Here is a 17753-nt window from a genome sequence, read left to right as displayed (position 1 = left end):
GCCTCTCTCTGGAGGGGGGGGCCCAAGCGAACGAACTGCATCCCCCGCTCTCCTCACCCCGCCTCTCTTCGTTCGCTCCAGTCACCAGGTCACGCCTCACCTTCGACCCTGGTGGCTGGAAGCTTAGGGGGAGGGACTGTGGCGTGAGGAGGCGGGGGAACCGTGGGTCCGCCCCACGCCGGAACTCACAGCCATGTCTGTCCCAGCCGGTGTGCATTCAGGACTGATTAAGCAGCCGGCTGGGACAGGTATAAAAACTCAGCCTCAGCTCACTGAAGGGGAACTCTTGACTGGGGAGCTGAGGGCTGAGGCTGCACGGACCTTTAACTGGAACTAAAAGTAATTCTACAGACTCTAGAGCCCCATTGGGCCATAATTATGTTTTGAGTTGTTTTTGGGTGTGGTGGAGGGCGTTTAAAGCCGCAATAAAAGGTATGTTTTGAGTTCATTTACTCCCCGTGTCTGTGTTATCTGTGCGCTTCCTCCTTCCGGGTCACAGTGGGTACGCCCCTAACCCCAGGGGCCTACCACACTATATAAAACCCCCTGCCAGTATCAAAACTCCTCACATTCAGACAGTTCAGCTTTCGAACTTGCTCTGTGCTTTTACTACAACTTTTACCTTGTTATTACCAGATCAGCAACCAACAGCTTTTTTAAAGGCTCTTTGCCCTTTATACTGCATTATATTATTTTATAATGTATATAAATGTTTTTATATTATATTATACTATACTATATTGCATATATTCTGTTACATTCTTTTCATAGTCTTTTCAAAGGCTTATATATTACATTATATTATATTACATGATATAATATTACTGTCACGTCTTGGCCTCGTCTCGTGTCTGTGTGTCTTCCCCACGTGACCTGTGCTCCCCTGTGTCTCCCGTCTCAGTACTTTTCCACCTGTTTTTCATTTGTAGCTCCGCCCCTTCCCCAGGTGTTTCCTATTCTTGTGTGTTACATGTTACTATAAATAGCACTCCTATGCCACTTTGTCTTCGTCTGTCTTTGCACCTTCCAATGTTGTTTTGTCTCTCTCAATGTTATCAGTTCTCTTACCGTTTCTCTGTTCTCTGTTTTTGCCATATATATATAGTCTATTTCCTTGTTTATTTCTTAGTGTTTTGCTTCTTGTTGTTTCCCTTGTATATATATCCCTGCCCTGTTTAGTTTTGGTTATTTCTTGGTTATTTTTGGTAGTTTCTAGTTTCTTGTTTATTCCTTGTTTATGTTCTTAGCTTTGTTTGTTTCTTTGTTTATTTACTCCCTGTTTGTATATATATATATATATATATATTTAGTACTTCTTGTTTGTTTAGTTTATGCTCACTAGTTCCTCTCGTTTGTTTTGGTTTACTTTATTATTACGTGTTCTTTGTTATTTGTTTATCTTTGTTATTGATATATATATATATATATATATATATATATATATATATATATATATTTATTAAATTATTCGTTTCGTCCCTACCTGCACTTGTGTCCGCCTCCTCGTCTCCCTGCCTAGGTTTTCCTGACAATTACATTACTATATTAAACTTTGAAAGGTTCACAGCCTTTTTTCAAGGCTAGTGTAACGTTGCTAACTAGCAACTCACAGCTTTTTTAAAAGCTTATTGTTATTTGCATATTACATTATTGATAATAGTAGAAGTGTAAGCTTATAATAGTACATACATACAATACATTTACAATAACAACAATTTATAGCTAAATAGTTATAGGTCAGCCTTTTTTTTTATTACATATTGTGTCTGGTTCTACAATTTTGTGATTGTATTTTTTTCCTGAACATACAACATAGAAACAACATAGTAAGTATTGGATAGGAATAGAAATTTGCAAGACAAGCTTCTATATTTGCATCTTAAGAAACACTTGCCATTAATAACATGGATCCCAAACAAAAAAGTGGTGCCTCAAAAAGAAAAGCAAAAAAGATTAAGGAAGCAAATCAGGCAGATTTCCTGAAAAGCGTACCTTTGATCTCAAACTTCTTTGAGAAACCGCTGGATATGAGTGAGACAAGTATTGTTAATGTTAGCAGTGATCAGAGTTTTAGCAATGAATATGTGATCACCACTGGCTTAGTGTCACCTGTCAGTGACTATGTACCTTTGCAGACCCAGTCAGGTGCAGAGCAGGAATGCCAGCCCTGGCAGGCTACCACAGACCAGCAGCAGAGAGACCATGAAAGGAAAGTTGCAGGTGTGTCAGACCCACAATCAGACCAGCCAGCTGCATCGTGTGAGTGTCGTTTTTCAAATGAGGAGGGCAGGGACCCCAACTCCTGGTGTGAAGCGGTCAACGACCCTGCTTTATGGCCCAGTACCATTACCGACCAAGCCAAGTCGATTCTTGTTAGTAGAGGAGAAACTGCATTTCAAAACAGAAGTGCTAAGTACCCAGCCTCAGTCAGGGATTGGGGCATTGGGGGTACCAGTAGGAGCTTTACAAATGCTCTACTCAGTTGCTCTCTACCCAACGGGCAAACTGTGACTAGGCAGTGGCTACTTTACTCTCCTTCAACTGGCTGTGTGTATTGTTTTGCTTGCAAACTGTTTTCCAGTAAGCACAATACTTTTGTTCATGGATTTTCTGACTGGAAACATTCAGAGCGGATTGGTGAGCATGAGGGGAGTGTGGAGCATAGGGCTTGCATGCAACAGCAACAATTGATTCTGATATTGTCAAACAAATTGATGCAGAAAAACAATACTGGCAGGAAGTTTTGAAAAGAGTTGTTGCAGTCATCCAGTTTTTGGGGGAGAGGGGACTTGCTTTCAGGGGAGATGATGAGCTATTAGGATCAGCCCACAATGGTAATTTTTTGGGCATCATAGAACTCTTAGCCAAATTTGACCCATTCCTAGCTGAGCACCTCCAAAGGTTTGGAGGTAAGGGAAAAGGTTCTGTGTCCTACTTATCATCAACAGTGTGTGAAGAATTTATCCATTTGATGGGACAGAGAACAAAGCAGGCAATTGTTAATGAGATCAAATAATCAAAATACTTCTCTGTTATAGCTGACTCAACTCCAGACCTTGCTCATGTGGACCAACTTACTTTTATTTTCAGGTTTGTTAATAATGACGGACATGTAGTTGAGCGTTTTCTAGCTTTTGAGCCTATTGAAAACCATAGTGGCAACAGTTTGGCAGAGTGTGTCGTTGCTATGGTGGAGAATGTGGGCCTAGACTTATCCAACTGTAGGGGCCAGTCATATGATAATGCAAGTAACATGTCGGGAAAGTACAATGGAGTCCAAGCTCATCTTAAACAAAGAAACCATTTGATTTATTATGTCCCCTGTGCAGCACATTCACTGAATTTAGTTGGTGTCAATACTGTTGACAGTAGCCCAGAAGCTGGACGTTTTTTTTGACTTTGTACAGGCAATGTACACATTTTGTGCATCATCTACACACAGGTGGGGAAAGGTTTTCCGTGATACTGATATCAAACTCACACTGAAATCACTGTCAGGTACTCGATGGAGCGCACAAGCTGAGTCAACTCTTTGGAAATATTACAAGGCTCTTTGGAAATATTATGCACAACTGAGAGAGGCATTGAATGATATGTCTAAAGATATGGAGGAGAAATGTGTAACTCGAAGTGAAGCCTCTACACTCTGTGACATATTGGACACGTTGGAGATGGCCTTCATGGCATACTTCTGGGACACAATACTACAGAGGTTCCAAGCCCGAAGCCTGCAGCTGCAGAAGCATGATATTGACATATATACAGCTACACAACTTCTCTTGTCTTTACGAGACTTTGTGGCAGCACAGAGAGATAACTTTGAGGTGTTTGAAGGGGCAGCTTTAAATGTCACCACTGCTGTCTCCCAAGAGTACAGGCATGACCTCCAGCGTACAAAGAAGCAGAGCCAGGTGTAGCATTTAATGGAAAGGACAAGTTTCGGATTGAAACTTTCAATGTTGTCATTGACAAACTTGTGTCCTGTCTCAACCACCGTTTGAATGCATACACACATTTAACTGAGCTATTTGATGTTCTTTTCATGCCTGACAATATGTCCAACAGTGAGCTCACTTTAAAGGCTAACTCACTCGCTGCAGCATATCCTTCAGATCTGAACATGAGCCTGGCGGATGAATTGATACAATACAAATCATTCATAACAGAAAAAGAAAAACATCCTAGTAAAATTCTCAAAACCATGATAAATTTCAATTTACAGTCAACCTTTCCAAATGTCTACATAGCACTTAGACTCTTTTGACTGTGCCTATCACAAATTGTGAAGGGGAGCGTTCATTCTCCAAACTGGCTCGTATTAAGAATGAACTCAGGATTAGGATGCTCCAAAACCGCCTGAACTCACTGTCACTTCTGGCCATTGAATCAGATTTGGTCAGACAGCTTAATTTTGATGAATTAGTGGATGACTTTGCAAGAAAGAAGAGTAGAAAGAAACATATTTAAAATAGACTCTTGAGTTAGGGTTAGTTACTGACTGGTTATTTAATGTATTACTTTATTTATGTTTTTTGGGGAGGGGAGGGGAGGTGCGCATGGGGGCGGGGGGGCCCTGTGCAACTCTCTATCCTTAATCCGTCCTTGCTTACAGTTATGTACCTTCTCATCCTGCATTACGCTGATTTTTATCTGCATTACTTCTGCGAGGTGCATTCTGGGTTATCGGGCTGTAAGAAGTTCACACAAGTCACCTTCCATGCATCCTCAATAAAGTGGGAGGAGTAAGAACACATTTGGGTATTAGTTGTGTACTTGGCTAACTTTGATCTTCTGAAATGGAACAGTACTTGGGCTGCGACTGATGACGTTTCACGAGTCCACAAGAACACAAGTACAGACAAGAACACAGATTGAGAAACGGACAGTGTTTCGGAACAACCTGATTCAAATGAATCGATTCAGTTCGATTCCGTGTTTTGAGTTTGACATCACTATTGTATAGTGCTCTAAATCGCAGCGTTTCAGTTTAGTTTTACTGCGGAACCTCTAAAGAGGCAGTTCAGCCGGACTGTGGAGTAAAGGGGCTTCGCCGCGGACTGAGAGCTGGTGTTGTTGAGTTTCCTCGCGCCTGTCTGCAGCAGCTTGGCCGGACCTCGTGTTCTGACCGGGAGCACCGTGAAACGGGAGTCTGTTGCCATGGCTACTGAGGACGCCGTCTCCGTGAGCTCTGTATGAACCGTGAGTAACGAATCAACTGACTCGGTTGACTCATTCGATTCACTTTTGCTTTCGCTGACTGAGTGGAGTTAAATGTGTACCAACGTACTACTGGGCCCCAACAAACAAAGCGCTCGAACTGTAAATTGGTGTTCCACCTCTTATTGGTGGTGTGTTTTCTAAGTTGAGTGTTTAATACTCATTGTTTAATCCAAGGGGTTTATTTGTGTATTTCATTTTATTTTATTTAGGGTGACCAAACGTCCGTATTTCCCGGGACATGTCCGTATTTCACGTCCTGTCCCGGGCGTCCCGGGTTTTTTTCAAAAAGTGAGGAAATGTCCTGGTTTTTAAATTACCTTCATTGGACCATTAAATATACAGGCACTAGGTCACTGCGCACGGCGCTGCGTGTGACATAATCCCTGAGCCTCAGTGAGAGCACCCCCTCACTAATGTGTAGTGAATAAACAATGTAATTTAGATCAACAACAATATTTAAATATAGCCGCAAGCGGCAATCATCGGGTTCAAGCACCAACTGGCACAATGGTGCATACTAGAGCATTGAATGGTGATGTGTAAGAAGGTCTAATATGATTGGAGATGCTCTGTCACATTTAGAGATTATTATCAATTTTTTTTCACCTGTTATTAATGTTGAGCAGAGGCCTTTCAACATGATCAGTGCTTAAATTCACATGTAAATCTATTGAAGTTTGTAGGATATTTATCAAGTGAGTTAGAACTAGTCAAAAGTTGTCTCCATGTTATTGGTCTTGATCTGGTGGCTTTAACCAGAATGTTCACAAAGTGGTGTTCAGATTCACCTTTTAACCTTTGCAAAACAAGCTAAAATGTTTGACCAAACAAGTTTAAATTAACACAAAGGAGTGCATTGTCTGACATGACATGTAATTACAAAGTTATTCTAAATCTAGTTCTGAATTAAATGGCGCTTCATCAAGTACCAACTGGCACAATGGTGCCTTCTAGAGCATAGGATGGTGATGTGTAAGATCAAACACAATTGGAGACATTCTGTCACATTTAGAAATGATCAAAAGTCTTTCACCTGTTATTAATGTTGAGAAGAGGCACAAAGGAGTGAATGTTCTGACATGACATGTAATTACAAAGTTATTCTAAATCTAGTTCTGAATTAAATGGCGCTTCATCAGAGTGATATTGTACAGAGGTCTTTAACATTGTGAGATTACAGCAAATACTGCAGAATTACAGCAGTTTAGGTTGGAAATTCCAACGACACAGATTGCTTGATGCCTGGAGAGTATTGTTTGTGAAATTTTCACTAATGTTTTTAATGAATATTTACCTAGAGACTCTACAGTGTGCAACAAGATGGAAAAGGAGGTGATAGGCCAAATATCCAGAGACTAGTTTTAATATTGCTATTTTCAAACAATTAGAACAATTGGAACAATTAGAACAATTATGAATAAACAAAGCACTTTTTAAACATAGTTGTATTGACAAATTTGTCAGAGCCACTGTACTAAATATGGCAAAAACAATTAGATGTCAAAATAGTACAGTATGATTGACAAATACTAGTTTTTTTGAAACAGCGCCCCCAGTGGCCGGATTGTTTCAGCACTTTGCAGGTCACTACAGTGTCTTCACATGAACATAACTGCCAAGTATCATCCAGATTGGGCAACATTCAGCCTGACAAAATGTCTGCTGAATGCTGATTGGCTGATGGTGTTCAGCCATGTTGATTGATTAAGTTGCCCTTTGAACAGAGAAACAGTGTTCCAAATTTAACTGTTGACGTGAATGGGGCATATATCTGGAAGGACTAATTTGCATATGGTGGCCATATTGTTTGCAAATTCCCACTTTTTCTAATTGAAGCGCATGCTCTCACAAGTATTTTGATACCAAACATGCCAGGATTGGTCAAAATTCCTAGGACTAGTTTGCAAAAGTATGTTTTGCATATTATGCAAATGAGCAAAAAATCTATATAATCGGAAGTGCATGGTCCAAATTGGAAAGTTGTAGGTATTGACCCAAGGAATCCAGCAAAAAAAGAATTTTGGTGGTTGGCTAGTATGACCAAGCTGAATGACCAGCATAACCAAGCTGGGTGATCAGCGTGACCTTTTTGATTTGCCATAAACCAAGGAATCATATAACGAAAGAATTTTTGCTCTAGCTATCAGGGCGTGGGAGTTACGAGGCCTAACGCGTTGACCTTCGCCATAGCGCCCCCTTGAGGCCGATCGGGCTCATCTTTTGAATCTGAGTAGCGGTGTAAAGTACTACCATATGACCAAGTCTCAGCCCTGTAGGCCTTACGGTTTCTTCTGCCCAATCACTTCTATGGCAGAAAAAGAATAAGAACTATAATAATAATCAGAACAATTACAATAGGGTTTCTAGCACTGCGTGCTCGACCCCTAAATATAGCCGCAAGCGGCGATTTACGGGGTCCGAGCATTACAGGCAAAGAGGCCCCTGAAGGCCAGTTAGGCTTAAAACATGTTGCTGGTTGACCGGCAACCTGGATGAGGATGACCAGCATGACCATAAAGACCAAGCTAGATTACCAGCATGACTAAACTGGATGACCAGTATGACCAAGCTGGATGACCAGCATGACCAGAAGGACAAAGCTGGTTGGCCAGTATGATCAGCATGACCAAGCTGATTAACCAGCATGAACAAACTTGTTGACCATATTGACCAAGCTGGAAGACCATAATGACCAAACTGGATGACCAGCATGGCAAAGGTGGTTGAACTGTATGACCAAGCTGGATCAGCATGACCATAAAGACCATAATGACAACGCTAGATGAGTGGTGTGAGTAAACTAGTTGAAAAGCATTGATAAATTGAGCTGTAGTATTCATCAGGTTTTATGTGGTGTCTTGCTGCACTCTAGTGGGCATTTGGTGAAACAACACCAGTTCTTAAATTGAAAAATACAAACCACATTTATCTTGCTGAGAGCCTAGCAGTGAGGCATAAAAAGGGCACATATAAATAACCCATATGGCGGCCATATTGTTTACAAATTTCAAGATTTTTTCGATAATTATTGAAGTTGGGACTCTGCTGAGTTGTTTAGTTCCAAACATGTCAGGATTGGTCAAAAATCCACAGACTAGTTCGCAAAAGTAGGTTTTGCATTTTATGCTAAATAGCAAAAAATCTAAGTGGGCGGACCTTAGTGGTTCTATTGACCTTTTTGATTTGCCATTAACAAAGGAATCATATAACGAAAGAATTTTGGCTCTAGCTATCAGGGCGTGGGAGTTACGAGGCCTAACGCGTTGACCTTCGCCATAGCGCCCCCTTGAGGCCGATCGGGCTCATCTTTTGAATCTGAGTAGCGGTGAGAAGTACTACCATATGACCAAGTCTCAGCCCTGTAGGCCTTACGGTTTCTTCTGCCCAATCACTTCTATGGCAAAAAAAGAATAAGAATAATAATCGGAACAATTACAATAGGGTTTCTAGCACTGCGTGCTCGAACCCCTAATAATAAGCACCTTCGGTGCTTGAACCCTAATAATACATTTGACAAAATTTCATCAGGTGTATTGCATAGCAGACCACTAGTTTCTTTACTTCTTATACATCTTGACAGCATCCTGGTTATTGGCTGGAGGTCATACCTGGCTGGTCAGGATTGAATTGCTTGACTACCTTGCTGCTATTTGTTTGTAGTTCATATAATAAACTTTCCTCTCTTTTTCAGATTGAGTGCCAGAACTACATCCGGATTCTTCATAAAATGGCTGATGGTAGGATGTATGTGTGTGGAACCAATGCATTCAGTCCAACCTGCGACTACCTGGTAAGTCAGATCTGACAAGAGAACTTTAAGCAGCAATAAACCATCTTTTTTCATGTGTGTTTAGTGTTGGTGGTGAATCTGATGTGTATTCTCTGCTGTTCTGTCTTTTTCAGTCATATACAGACGGCAGACTGACTCTGGAAAATAAACGAGAGGATGGGAAGGGAAAGTGTCCGTTTGATCCGTTTCAGAGACACACCTCTGAACTCGTTGGTATGTTTTCCAGCATTCTGCAGCATTCCGAAACTCTGCAGATCTCTTACAGAGACTTTGACAGTGATAAAACCCAGTGAGGAAGTGTTCACACTTGATTGGCTAAACTGTTCTGGAGTTCTAATCTAGTTTTGTATATGGATAATTCTCCATTTGGAGTGGGAAACCATGTCACAAAAGGTTGGAGGGTTAAAAAAGCCTAACATATTAGGGACAATTTCAGGAGTCAGTAAAAACATTTTAACAGTTAAAAACCACCTTATGATTTCTTTGATTTTTCTTTCAAACATATTTCAAAGGCACATTAAATATGTAAAATAGCTCATCACATAACTAATTTTCAACACTTTTAGTGTAAAGAAATATGGTTTAACTTTTAAGATTTCATAAAACAGATCCAGATTTACTATGTGCATGATTAACATCATACTACATAAAAAAATGTATTTTATTTTAAAAATATTTTTGTCACAAAGATTTTGGTCACTGGTGTTATCAGGACTCTTATATTATATTTTATCATAGATTTGTTAGCTCTGTTAAACTGCTTCTCTTGGTCACAGGTCAACAAAGAATAAGCATCTCAAGGCATGAGAAGGTGAAACCATACTTAATACTTAATTTTCTTTATTGGGTAGCACAACTTTTTTTGTGTCACTGGTGTTATGTGCTTTAATTGTGAAAAAAAAGATTTTTTATAAAATATATATCCACTGGACTTTTATTACATTGATTTTAAGTAGTTACACAATGAGGCAGGCTTTTCACAAAATCCTCCATTTTAACTAAAATGTCACTGGTGTAACAGTCACTTGTGTTACCATGTGGTGATTGTCCTTTTTTTATTAAAAGTATCCTGCATGAAAAGTTAGAATCAATCATTCTTATATCAGTAGTTAAATTTTCATGTTTATTGGACAAAAATGTTTCATTGGTTTTTTTTTTAATAGTATCAGAAGATGCCTTTAAGTATAAAGAAAGACCGCTTTATTTTTGTTATTTTCAGTGCTTGTGTATAATACAGTGGCCGAGAAAGCTCAACACAGATTACAAAATTACAAAATTACAACACAGGCGCAGCAAATAGAAAAACGCGCTGCAAATAGAAAAACGCGCTGCAAATAGAAAAACGCGCTGCAAATACAACCACAACACAACGGAAGTGAGTCACAACACAACGGAATTTTCCCGGGGGACCTTAAAAGATGCTGTACCAGCTAAGCTGCGTCTTCAGTAACGTCTCGGACTTCACTATGTGTACAAAGGACAATAAGTGGCAAACAAGGCGTTTTGTGAAGCAGAACTTTTATTAATATGCACAAAACCGTGGTAATCACAGGTAATAAACATAACTTACTTTTCAGAAGCTTGTTTGCCACTTATTGTCCTTTGTACACAGCTGGTACAGCATCTTTTAAGGTCCCCCGGGAAAATTCCGTTGTGTTGTGACTCACTTCTGTTGTGTTGTGGTTGTATTTGTTTTTCTATTTGCAGCGCGTTTTTCTTTTTGCAGCGCTTTTTTCTATTTGCTGCGCCTGTGTTGTAATTTTGATGGATGTGTTTTGTGCTTTTGCAGCGCTTTTCAATTTGCACTGCGTTGGGCTTTCTCGGCCACCGTAGTATAAACATACTTTGGTAAATGTTAAGTTGGATGGAAAATGGAATTTCTTTATCACATTCAGCCACATTGCAATTTCAATTAAAAATAAATAAATTGATGACAAAATAAATTCTTCAAGATGGGATAACACCAGTGACAAATTGACCAAAACTTTGCATTTTATGTTAAAATATATTAATCTATTGTAATGGGGGGGAGAGCAGTAGCGGACAAACACAAAATGGCGCCGAGCGCGAGTGAGGGAGAAACAGAGGATCGCCTGGGAAGCGAGGCTGCCCCTTATTTTCGGGGAGATAAAAGGAACAACTTGGTGCTTGTGGGTGAACTGCGGTTCCGCCGGGGGGGGGGGGGGTGGGGGGGGTAGGGATTTGAGGGGAGGAGAGCACACTGCTCTAGCCTCACCAGACTCGAAAGAGAGAAAAGGGAAATTAAAGAGGAGACGAGGAGACAGCGGTGCTGCTTGCCGTCCCCCACAGAAAGATTGGTAGCGGCACTTGCCGTAGATAGTAAAGAGAAAAGAGCCGAGGCTCGCTCAAAAAACTGGCATAGATTCGCTCTCACAAGCTTCAAAGCAGGTGTCAGTAATTAGCCAAATTAACCCTCTGTTAATTAATTAACACTGCTCAAAAAAATAAAGGGAACACTCAAATAACACAATATAACTCCAAGTAAATCAAACTTCTGTGAAATTAAACTGTCCACTTAGGAAGCAACACTGATTGACAATCAATTTCACCTGCTGTTGTGCAAATGGAATAGACAACAGGTGGAAATTATTGGCAATTAGCAAGACACACTCAATAAAGGAGTGGTTCTGCAGGTGGGGACCACAGACCACTTCACAGAACCTATGCTGTCTGGCTGATGTTTTGGTCAGTTTTGAATGTTGGTGGTGCTTTCACACTCGTGGTAGCATGAGACGGACTCTACAACCCACACAAGTGGCTCAGGTAGTGCAGCTCATCCAGGATGGCACATCAATGCGAGCTGTGGCAAGAAGGTTTGCTGTGTCTGTCAGCGTAGTGTCCAGAGGCTGGAGGCGCTACCAGGGGACAGGCCAGTACACCAGGAGACGTGGAGGAGGCCGTAGGAGGGCAACAACCCAGCAGCAGGACCGCTACCTCCGCCTTTGTGCAAGAAGGAACAGGAGGAGCACTGCCAGAGCCCTGCAAAATGACCTCCAGCAGGCCACAAATGTGCATGTGTCTGCACAAACGGTTAGAAACCGACTCCATGAGGATGGTATGAGGGCCCGACGTCCACAGATGGGGGTTGTGCTCACAGCCCAACACCGTGCAGGACGCTTGGCATTTGCCAGAGAACACCAGGATTGGCAAATTCGCCACTGGCGCCTTGTGCTCTTCACAGATGAAAGCAGGTTCACACTGAGCACATGACAGACGTGACAGAGTCTGGAGACGCCGTGGAGAGCGGTCTGCTGCCTGAAACATCCTTCAGCATGACCGGTTTGGCAGTGGGTCAGTAATGGTGTGGGGTGGCATTTCTTTGGAGGGCCGCACAGCCCTCCATGTGCTCACCAGAGGTAGCCTGACTGCCATTAGGTACCGAGATGAGATCCTCAGACCCCTTGTGAGACCATATGCTGGTGCGGTTGGCCCTGGGTTCCTCCTAATGCAGGACAATGCTAGACCTCATGTGGCTGGAGTGTGTCAGCAGTTCCTGCAAGATGAAGGCATTGAAGCTATGGACTGGCCCGCCCGTTCCCCAGACCTGAATCCGATTGAGCACATCTGGGACATCATGTCTCGTTCCATCCACCAACGTCACGTTGCACCACAGTGTCCAGGAGTTGGCGGATGCTTTAGTCCAGGTCTGGGAGGAGATCCCTCAGGAGACCATCCGCCACCTCATCAGGAGCATGCCCAGGCGTTGTAGGGAGGTCATACAGGCACGTGTAGGCCACACACAATACTGAGCCTCATTTTGACTTGTTTTAAGGACATTACATTAAAGTTGGATCAGCCTGTAGTGTGTTTTTTCACTTTAATTTTGTGTGTGGCTCCAAATCCAGGCCTCCATTGGTTAATAAATTTGATTTCCTGTTACGCCCTCGCCAGGTTTCCCTCTGTTTCCCCGGTGTTTCCACTGTTATTTTCCATTACGTGTGTCTAATTTGTAACTCCGCCCCTTTCCAGGTGTTCTGTGTTTCATGTTGCTATATATAGTCTCCCTTTGTTAATGTTTGCGGTCGGTCTTTGCACCTTCCCGTGTTGTCTGTCTCGCTTAGTTATTGTTATCCCTCGTTTCTTGGTTTTTGCATTTATACGCCCTTGTTTATTTCTTGTTAGTTGTGTTCACGTTTATTTTCTAGTCACGTTTAGTTCCTGTTTGTTTCTTTGTTTATTTTGTATATATTTATGTAGTTACCCCTGTATATATCCCTAGCCGTGTTTTGTTATATTCTGTTTATCGTTATTCCTTGTTTGTTTGTTTATGTATATATATATATATATATTTGTTATTCCCCTGTTTGTTTATTTGTTTATTTATTATTCATTAAAGTCTTATGTCTTACCCGCTTAAACGTCCGCCTCCCTTCTGCTCGCCCGTTACATTTCCATTGATGATTTTTGTGTGATTTTGTTGTCGGCACATTCAACTTTGTACAGAACAAAGTATTCAATGAGAATATTTCATTCATTCAGATCTAGGATGTGTTATTTGAGTGTTCCCTTTATTTTTTTGAGCAGTGTATATATATATAAAATATTATTATATAATATTAATATATATATTTACGATTATATATTAATTCTTCTTCTTCTTCTTCTTCTTCTTATTATTATTATTATTATTATTATTATTATTATTATTATTATTATTACTTTCCTTTTTCTTGGGTTTACCTGCTTTGAGATCCACTGCTCAGCACGTTCTAAAACCTTCTGGGCTGGAGAGCTACTGCTCCCAACCCATTACACCCTCGGTGCTGGCCTGGCGCGCCCTCCGATGCACCGGAGGAAGCCTCGGTTGGCCACCAGCCCTTACATCTATTTGGAATTAAGCTCTCCATTTTGCATATTTGGTAAGTGGAGTTTTTAATAGACATTTTAAGGTTGTTTGTTTCTGGGACAAATTCAATTCCCACTTCAAATAAAGAATGACCCTTATGACATATGCTATCATTTACAGTTATAGCTGGTGTAACTCTAAGGCTATGTTCACATGGCAGGTAAAAGGGCAGTGGCCCTAATCTGTTTTGTCATGTAACTTTTCGGAATATAACGTGTACTCTTTCTGGCAGTGTGAACATTAAATAGCACTGAATGTGATATTTAAATACAGTACATATCCAATTTGTGACAGTATGTCTGAACAGATTGGAATCAATGTGACTATTATATTGAGGAGAAAGAAAAAAAGTCTGAGAATAGAAGGGAAAATGTAGGACAGCAGTTAGCGCTTTTCCACCAAAAGAACTCTGGTTCTTTAACCAGTTCTGTTTGGACTTATTGGAACCACAGTGCTTTTCAGCGAACCGGCCCGCGTTTCCACCAGTTTCAGTGGAACCATCAAAATGTCACATCAGTAAATGTACCGCCACTACTGGCTGATGTGGACGGAGTTGGAGAGCCAGGGTTGCACTGGTCCGCTGCTGTGCAGAATTCAGCGCCCCAGTCATCTGGTTAGCTGATCTACTGCCCAGCGTGCTGTCCAACACATCAGAATCCGCCCAGCTCCACTCCATGTTTAAGCTTTTTTTGTCTGTTTATCACTTGCTCTTTCATGCGAACATATCCTGCCTGAGATAAATCCTCCTCTAGTTCACCGTAAAGTTTCTCCTTCCTAGTGCTTTCTTCAAGTTTTTCCTGACACTTCAGAGAACATTAAATCGAGAGTAAATACTGTTTCCTCGAGAAGGGTATAGCTACAGCCCCGGAGACTGCAGTTTCAGGACCCAGCAGTTGTAGGACCCTATGTTTTTGCGGTAACACTTCATAATACCCCACTAAACAAAGAGACGTTGAAACGACGTCTTTTCTAGGTCATTTTTGCACGTCCAATTTTGGTCTCCTGAAGGTGCAGACTGTGACGCCAGACGACGTCTTTTTTCTGACGTCTTCTGCACGTCCAGTATTGACGTCCCCCAGACCTCCGGATAAGGGCTAATTCTAGTTTAAATTAAGTCGTTGTGGACGTCTTTTCTACGTGAAATTTACATGTATACGTTTTATAGACCAACTACTTTGAGGCTCCCTGCATAACTGTAGTGCCATTTCAGACGGTGGCAACTGTTCCATTGTTCCAGCTTCAGCAGTTAACTGGAAACGCATACAAAGCTAAGCCAAACAATTACTGGAACAGGTTCACAACCTTCTGGAACTAGTTATGCACGTTAGTTATACACAATATGCTTTACAAATAAATTGCATTTCAACCCTCTCACTTTTTTCAAAACATGTCAACCTGCAAAGAACCAGTAAAAGCAAGGGATAAATTAATTACCCCCATCTTACCACTGTTGATTTTAAATTGACCCTTTCTGTTTGGGGAAACATTAATATAATAATAAACATAATGAGTAAATCTCATTTGGGGTTAATGCCTTTATTTTACATCAACATAACATACACCTTAGATTCACACCATAACAATTTCACTAAACATTTACCTTCCCTTAAAACTATCACAGCTTTACATTACACCTTCCCTTAACAATATTATACCTTCCCTCAACACTATTACACCTTTACATTACACCTTCCCTCAACACTATTACACCTTCCCTCAAAACTATTACACCATTACACCTTCCCTTAACAATATTATACCTTCCCTCAACACTATTACACCTTTACATTACACCTTCCCTTAACAATATTATACCTTCCCTTAACACTATTACACCTTTAACATTACACCTTCCCTCAACACTATTACACCTTCCCTCAAAACTATTACACCTTCCCTCAAAACTATTACACCTTTAACATTACACCTTCCCTTAATATTATACCTTCCCTCAACACTATTACACCTTTACATTACACCAGGGGTCTCAAAGTACCGGCCCACGCGGTTTCATACGGCCCCTCACGGGTTAACAAAATAAACATACATCTGGCCCGCAATTCAATTTAATTATTTATGCTTTATTATGTTCGTTTTCATATTTTATCTTAACTTGAATTTTGGTGTGTGTGTGTGGTTTTTGTTTTTTTTTTGCTTACGCTGCGTTGCCTGCTTTAGTAGTCTTCAGTAGCCTTCAACAGTCTAACCTTGCTGCCGTGGTGTGTCCACTAAACTCCGTAGTTATAAACATCCTGAGGTTAGCAGTGCGCTAACTGACCTGTTTATAATGTAATCCGAGCATTGACTCCGTGACGCTGCTCTAAACTGCTGCTGTTAGCTGCTTGGGCTGAAAGATGAACTGTAGAGAGCTGTATTATCCGGTTAGTGGGGTTATTTTATTTCATACACAGAAGAACTTAAAAAATTTCAAAACGCTCCAGACAGGCTCAGCTGAGTCCTGTAGCCCGTGGCTGGGCTGTAGCTATGACTAAGCAAAGACTGCGGGCTTGTGGTGCTGCAGCTGCAGCTCCGACTAGTGGTTGGATGAGGAACTGCTAAATCTGAGGAAATGCTAAATCTGTCACAGCTCACAATTTTTGATTTTATATTTATTAAGCCTTATTTCAGTATCAAACGTTTTGATCAAAGTTAATATAACTTGTACTTGATGTAATTTCTATTCACTTGAATAGTTTGGTTCTTGATTGATGGAGTTTTTGGATTTCATAACATGACAAATTAAAAGGATTTATGTTAATAGAGCAACAAGCAAACATTTTTCCATGCAACTGTAATATTTGATTGAATAAATAGTATATTGAGAGTTATTTAACATTAAGGAGTAATTACATTCATTTTATATTACATCTGGTTACATTTTCTTATATTTGTAAGTTACATCTGGCCCTCAGAGGACAGCCAATATGTCAATGTGGCCCTCGGCAAAAATGAGTTTGAGACCCCTGCATTACACATTCCCTTAACAATATTACACCTTCCCTCAACACTATTACACCTTTAACATTACCCCTTCCCTCAACACTATTACACCTTCCCTCAACACTATCACACCTTTCCACTACACCTTCCCTTAACATCATTATACTTTCATTAAGATTCTAGGTCCTGAGAGACAGCGGTGTGTCCTCCACGTCTTTGTGGTGCATGTTTGAGATGCTCCGAAGTATGAAGTCCTCGGTGGCTGTCCCGTCACATTTCATGACTCCATCTGCACAAGTAGAAAAAGACAAATTAGAAATCTCAGAAAATGTTGAAGATGGCCATTTATTTTTGTCCCACAACAAACTATTTTAAATTGCCTTATTTATGTAATATTCACATAAACTTACTTCTTCACACTATGGCTTAGCTAACGCTAAGCTAACGGCGGGAATACACATTTAACACCTGACGAGAATTATCGTGCCGTTTTAATTCTCACACATCATATTAAGCTATTTTAATTAATTTTTTCCCACAACAAACTATTTTAAATTGCCTTATTTATGTAATATTCACATAAACTTACTTCTTCATGCTATGGCTTAGCTAATGCTAAGCTAACGATAAGCTAACGCTAAGCTAAAGGCGGGAATACACATTTAACACCTGACGAGAATTATCGTGCCGTTTTAATTCTCACACATCATATTAAGCTATTTTAATATTTTTTTCCCACAACAAACTATTTTAAATTGCCTTATTTATGTAATATTAACATAAACTTACTTCTTCATGCTATGGCTTAGCTAACGCTAAGCTAACGCTAAGCTAAAGGCGGGAATACACATTTAACACCTGACCAGAATTATCGTGCCGTTTTAATTCTCACACATCATATTAAGCTATTTTAATAAATGTTTTCCCACAACAAAC

General features: G+C 40.6%; 1 protein-coding gene across 2 annotated transcripts in view; it reads left to right on the top strand.

Moving 5' to 3' along the window:
• Positions 1-17753, top strand: part of sema4e (semaphorin 4e) — a 124351-nt gene that overhangs the window by 24614 nt on the left and 81984 nt on the right. For both annotated transcript variants that reach the window (XM_022663652.2, XM_022663653.2), the window contains 2 exons: positions 8912-9010; positions 9124-9223. In XM_022663652.2, the coding sequence (XP_022519373.2) occupies positions 8912-9010; positions 9124-9223 (199 nt within the window). The remainder of the gene's footprint in view (positions 1-8911; positions 9011-9123; positions 9224-17753) is intronic.

The sequence above is a fragment of the Astyanax mexicanus genome, chromosome 4 (assembly GCF_023375975.1).
Source record: "Astyanax mexicanus isolate ESR-SI-001 chromosome 4, AstMex3_surface, whole genome shotgun sequence".
NCBI classification, from domain to species: domain Eukaryota; kingdom Metazoa; phylum Chordata; class Actinopteri; order Characiformes; family Acestrorhamphidae; genus Astyanax; species Astyanax mexicanus.
The sequence above is the reverse complement of the archived record's forward strand: the minus strand, read 5'-3'. Positions and strand labels throughout refer to the sequence as shown.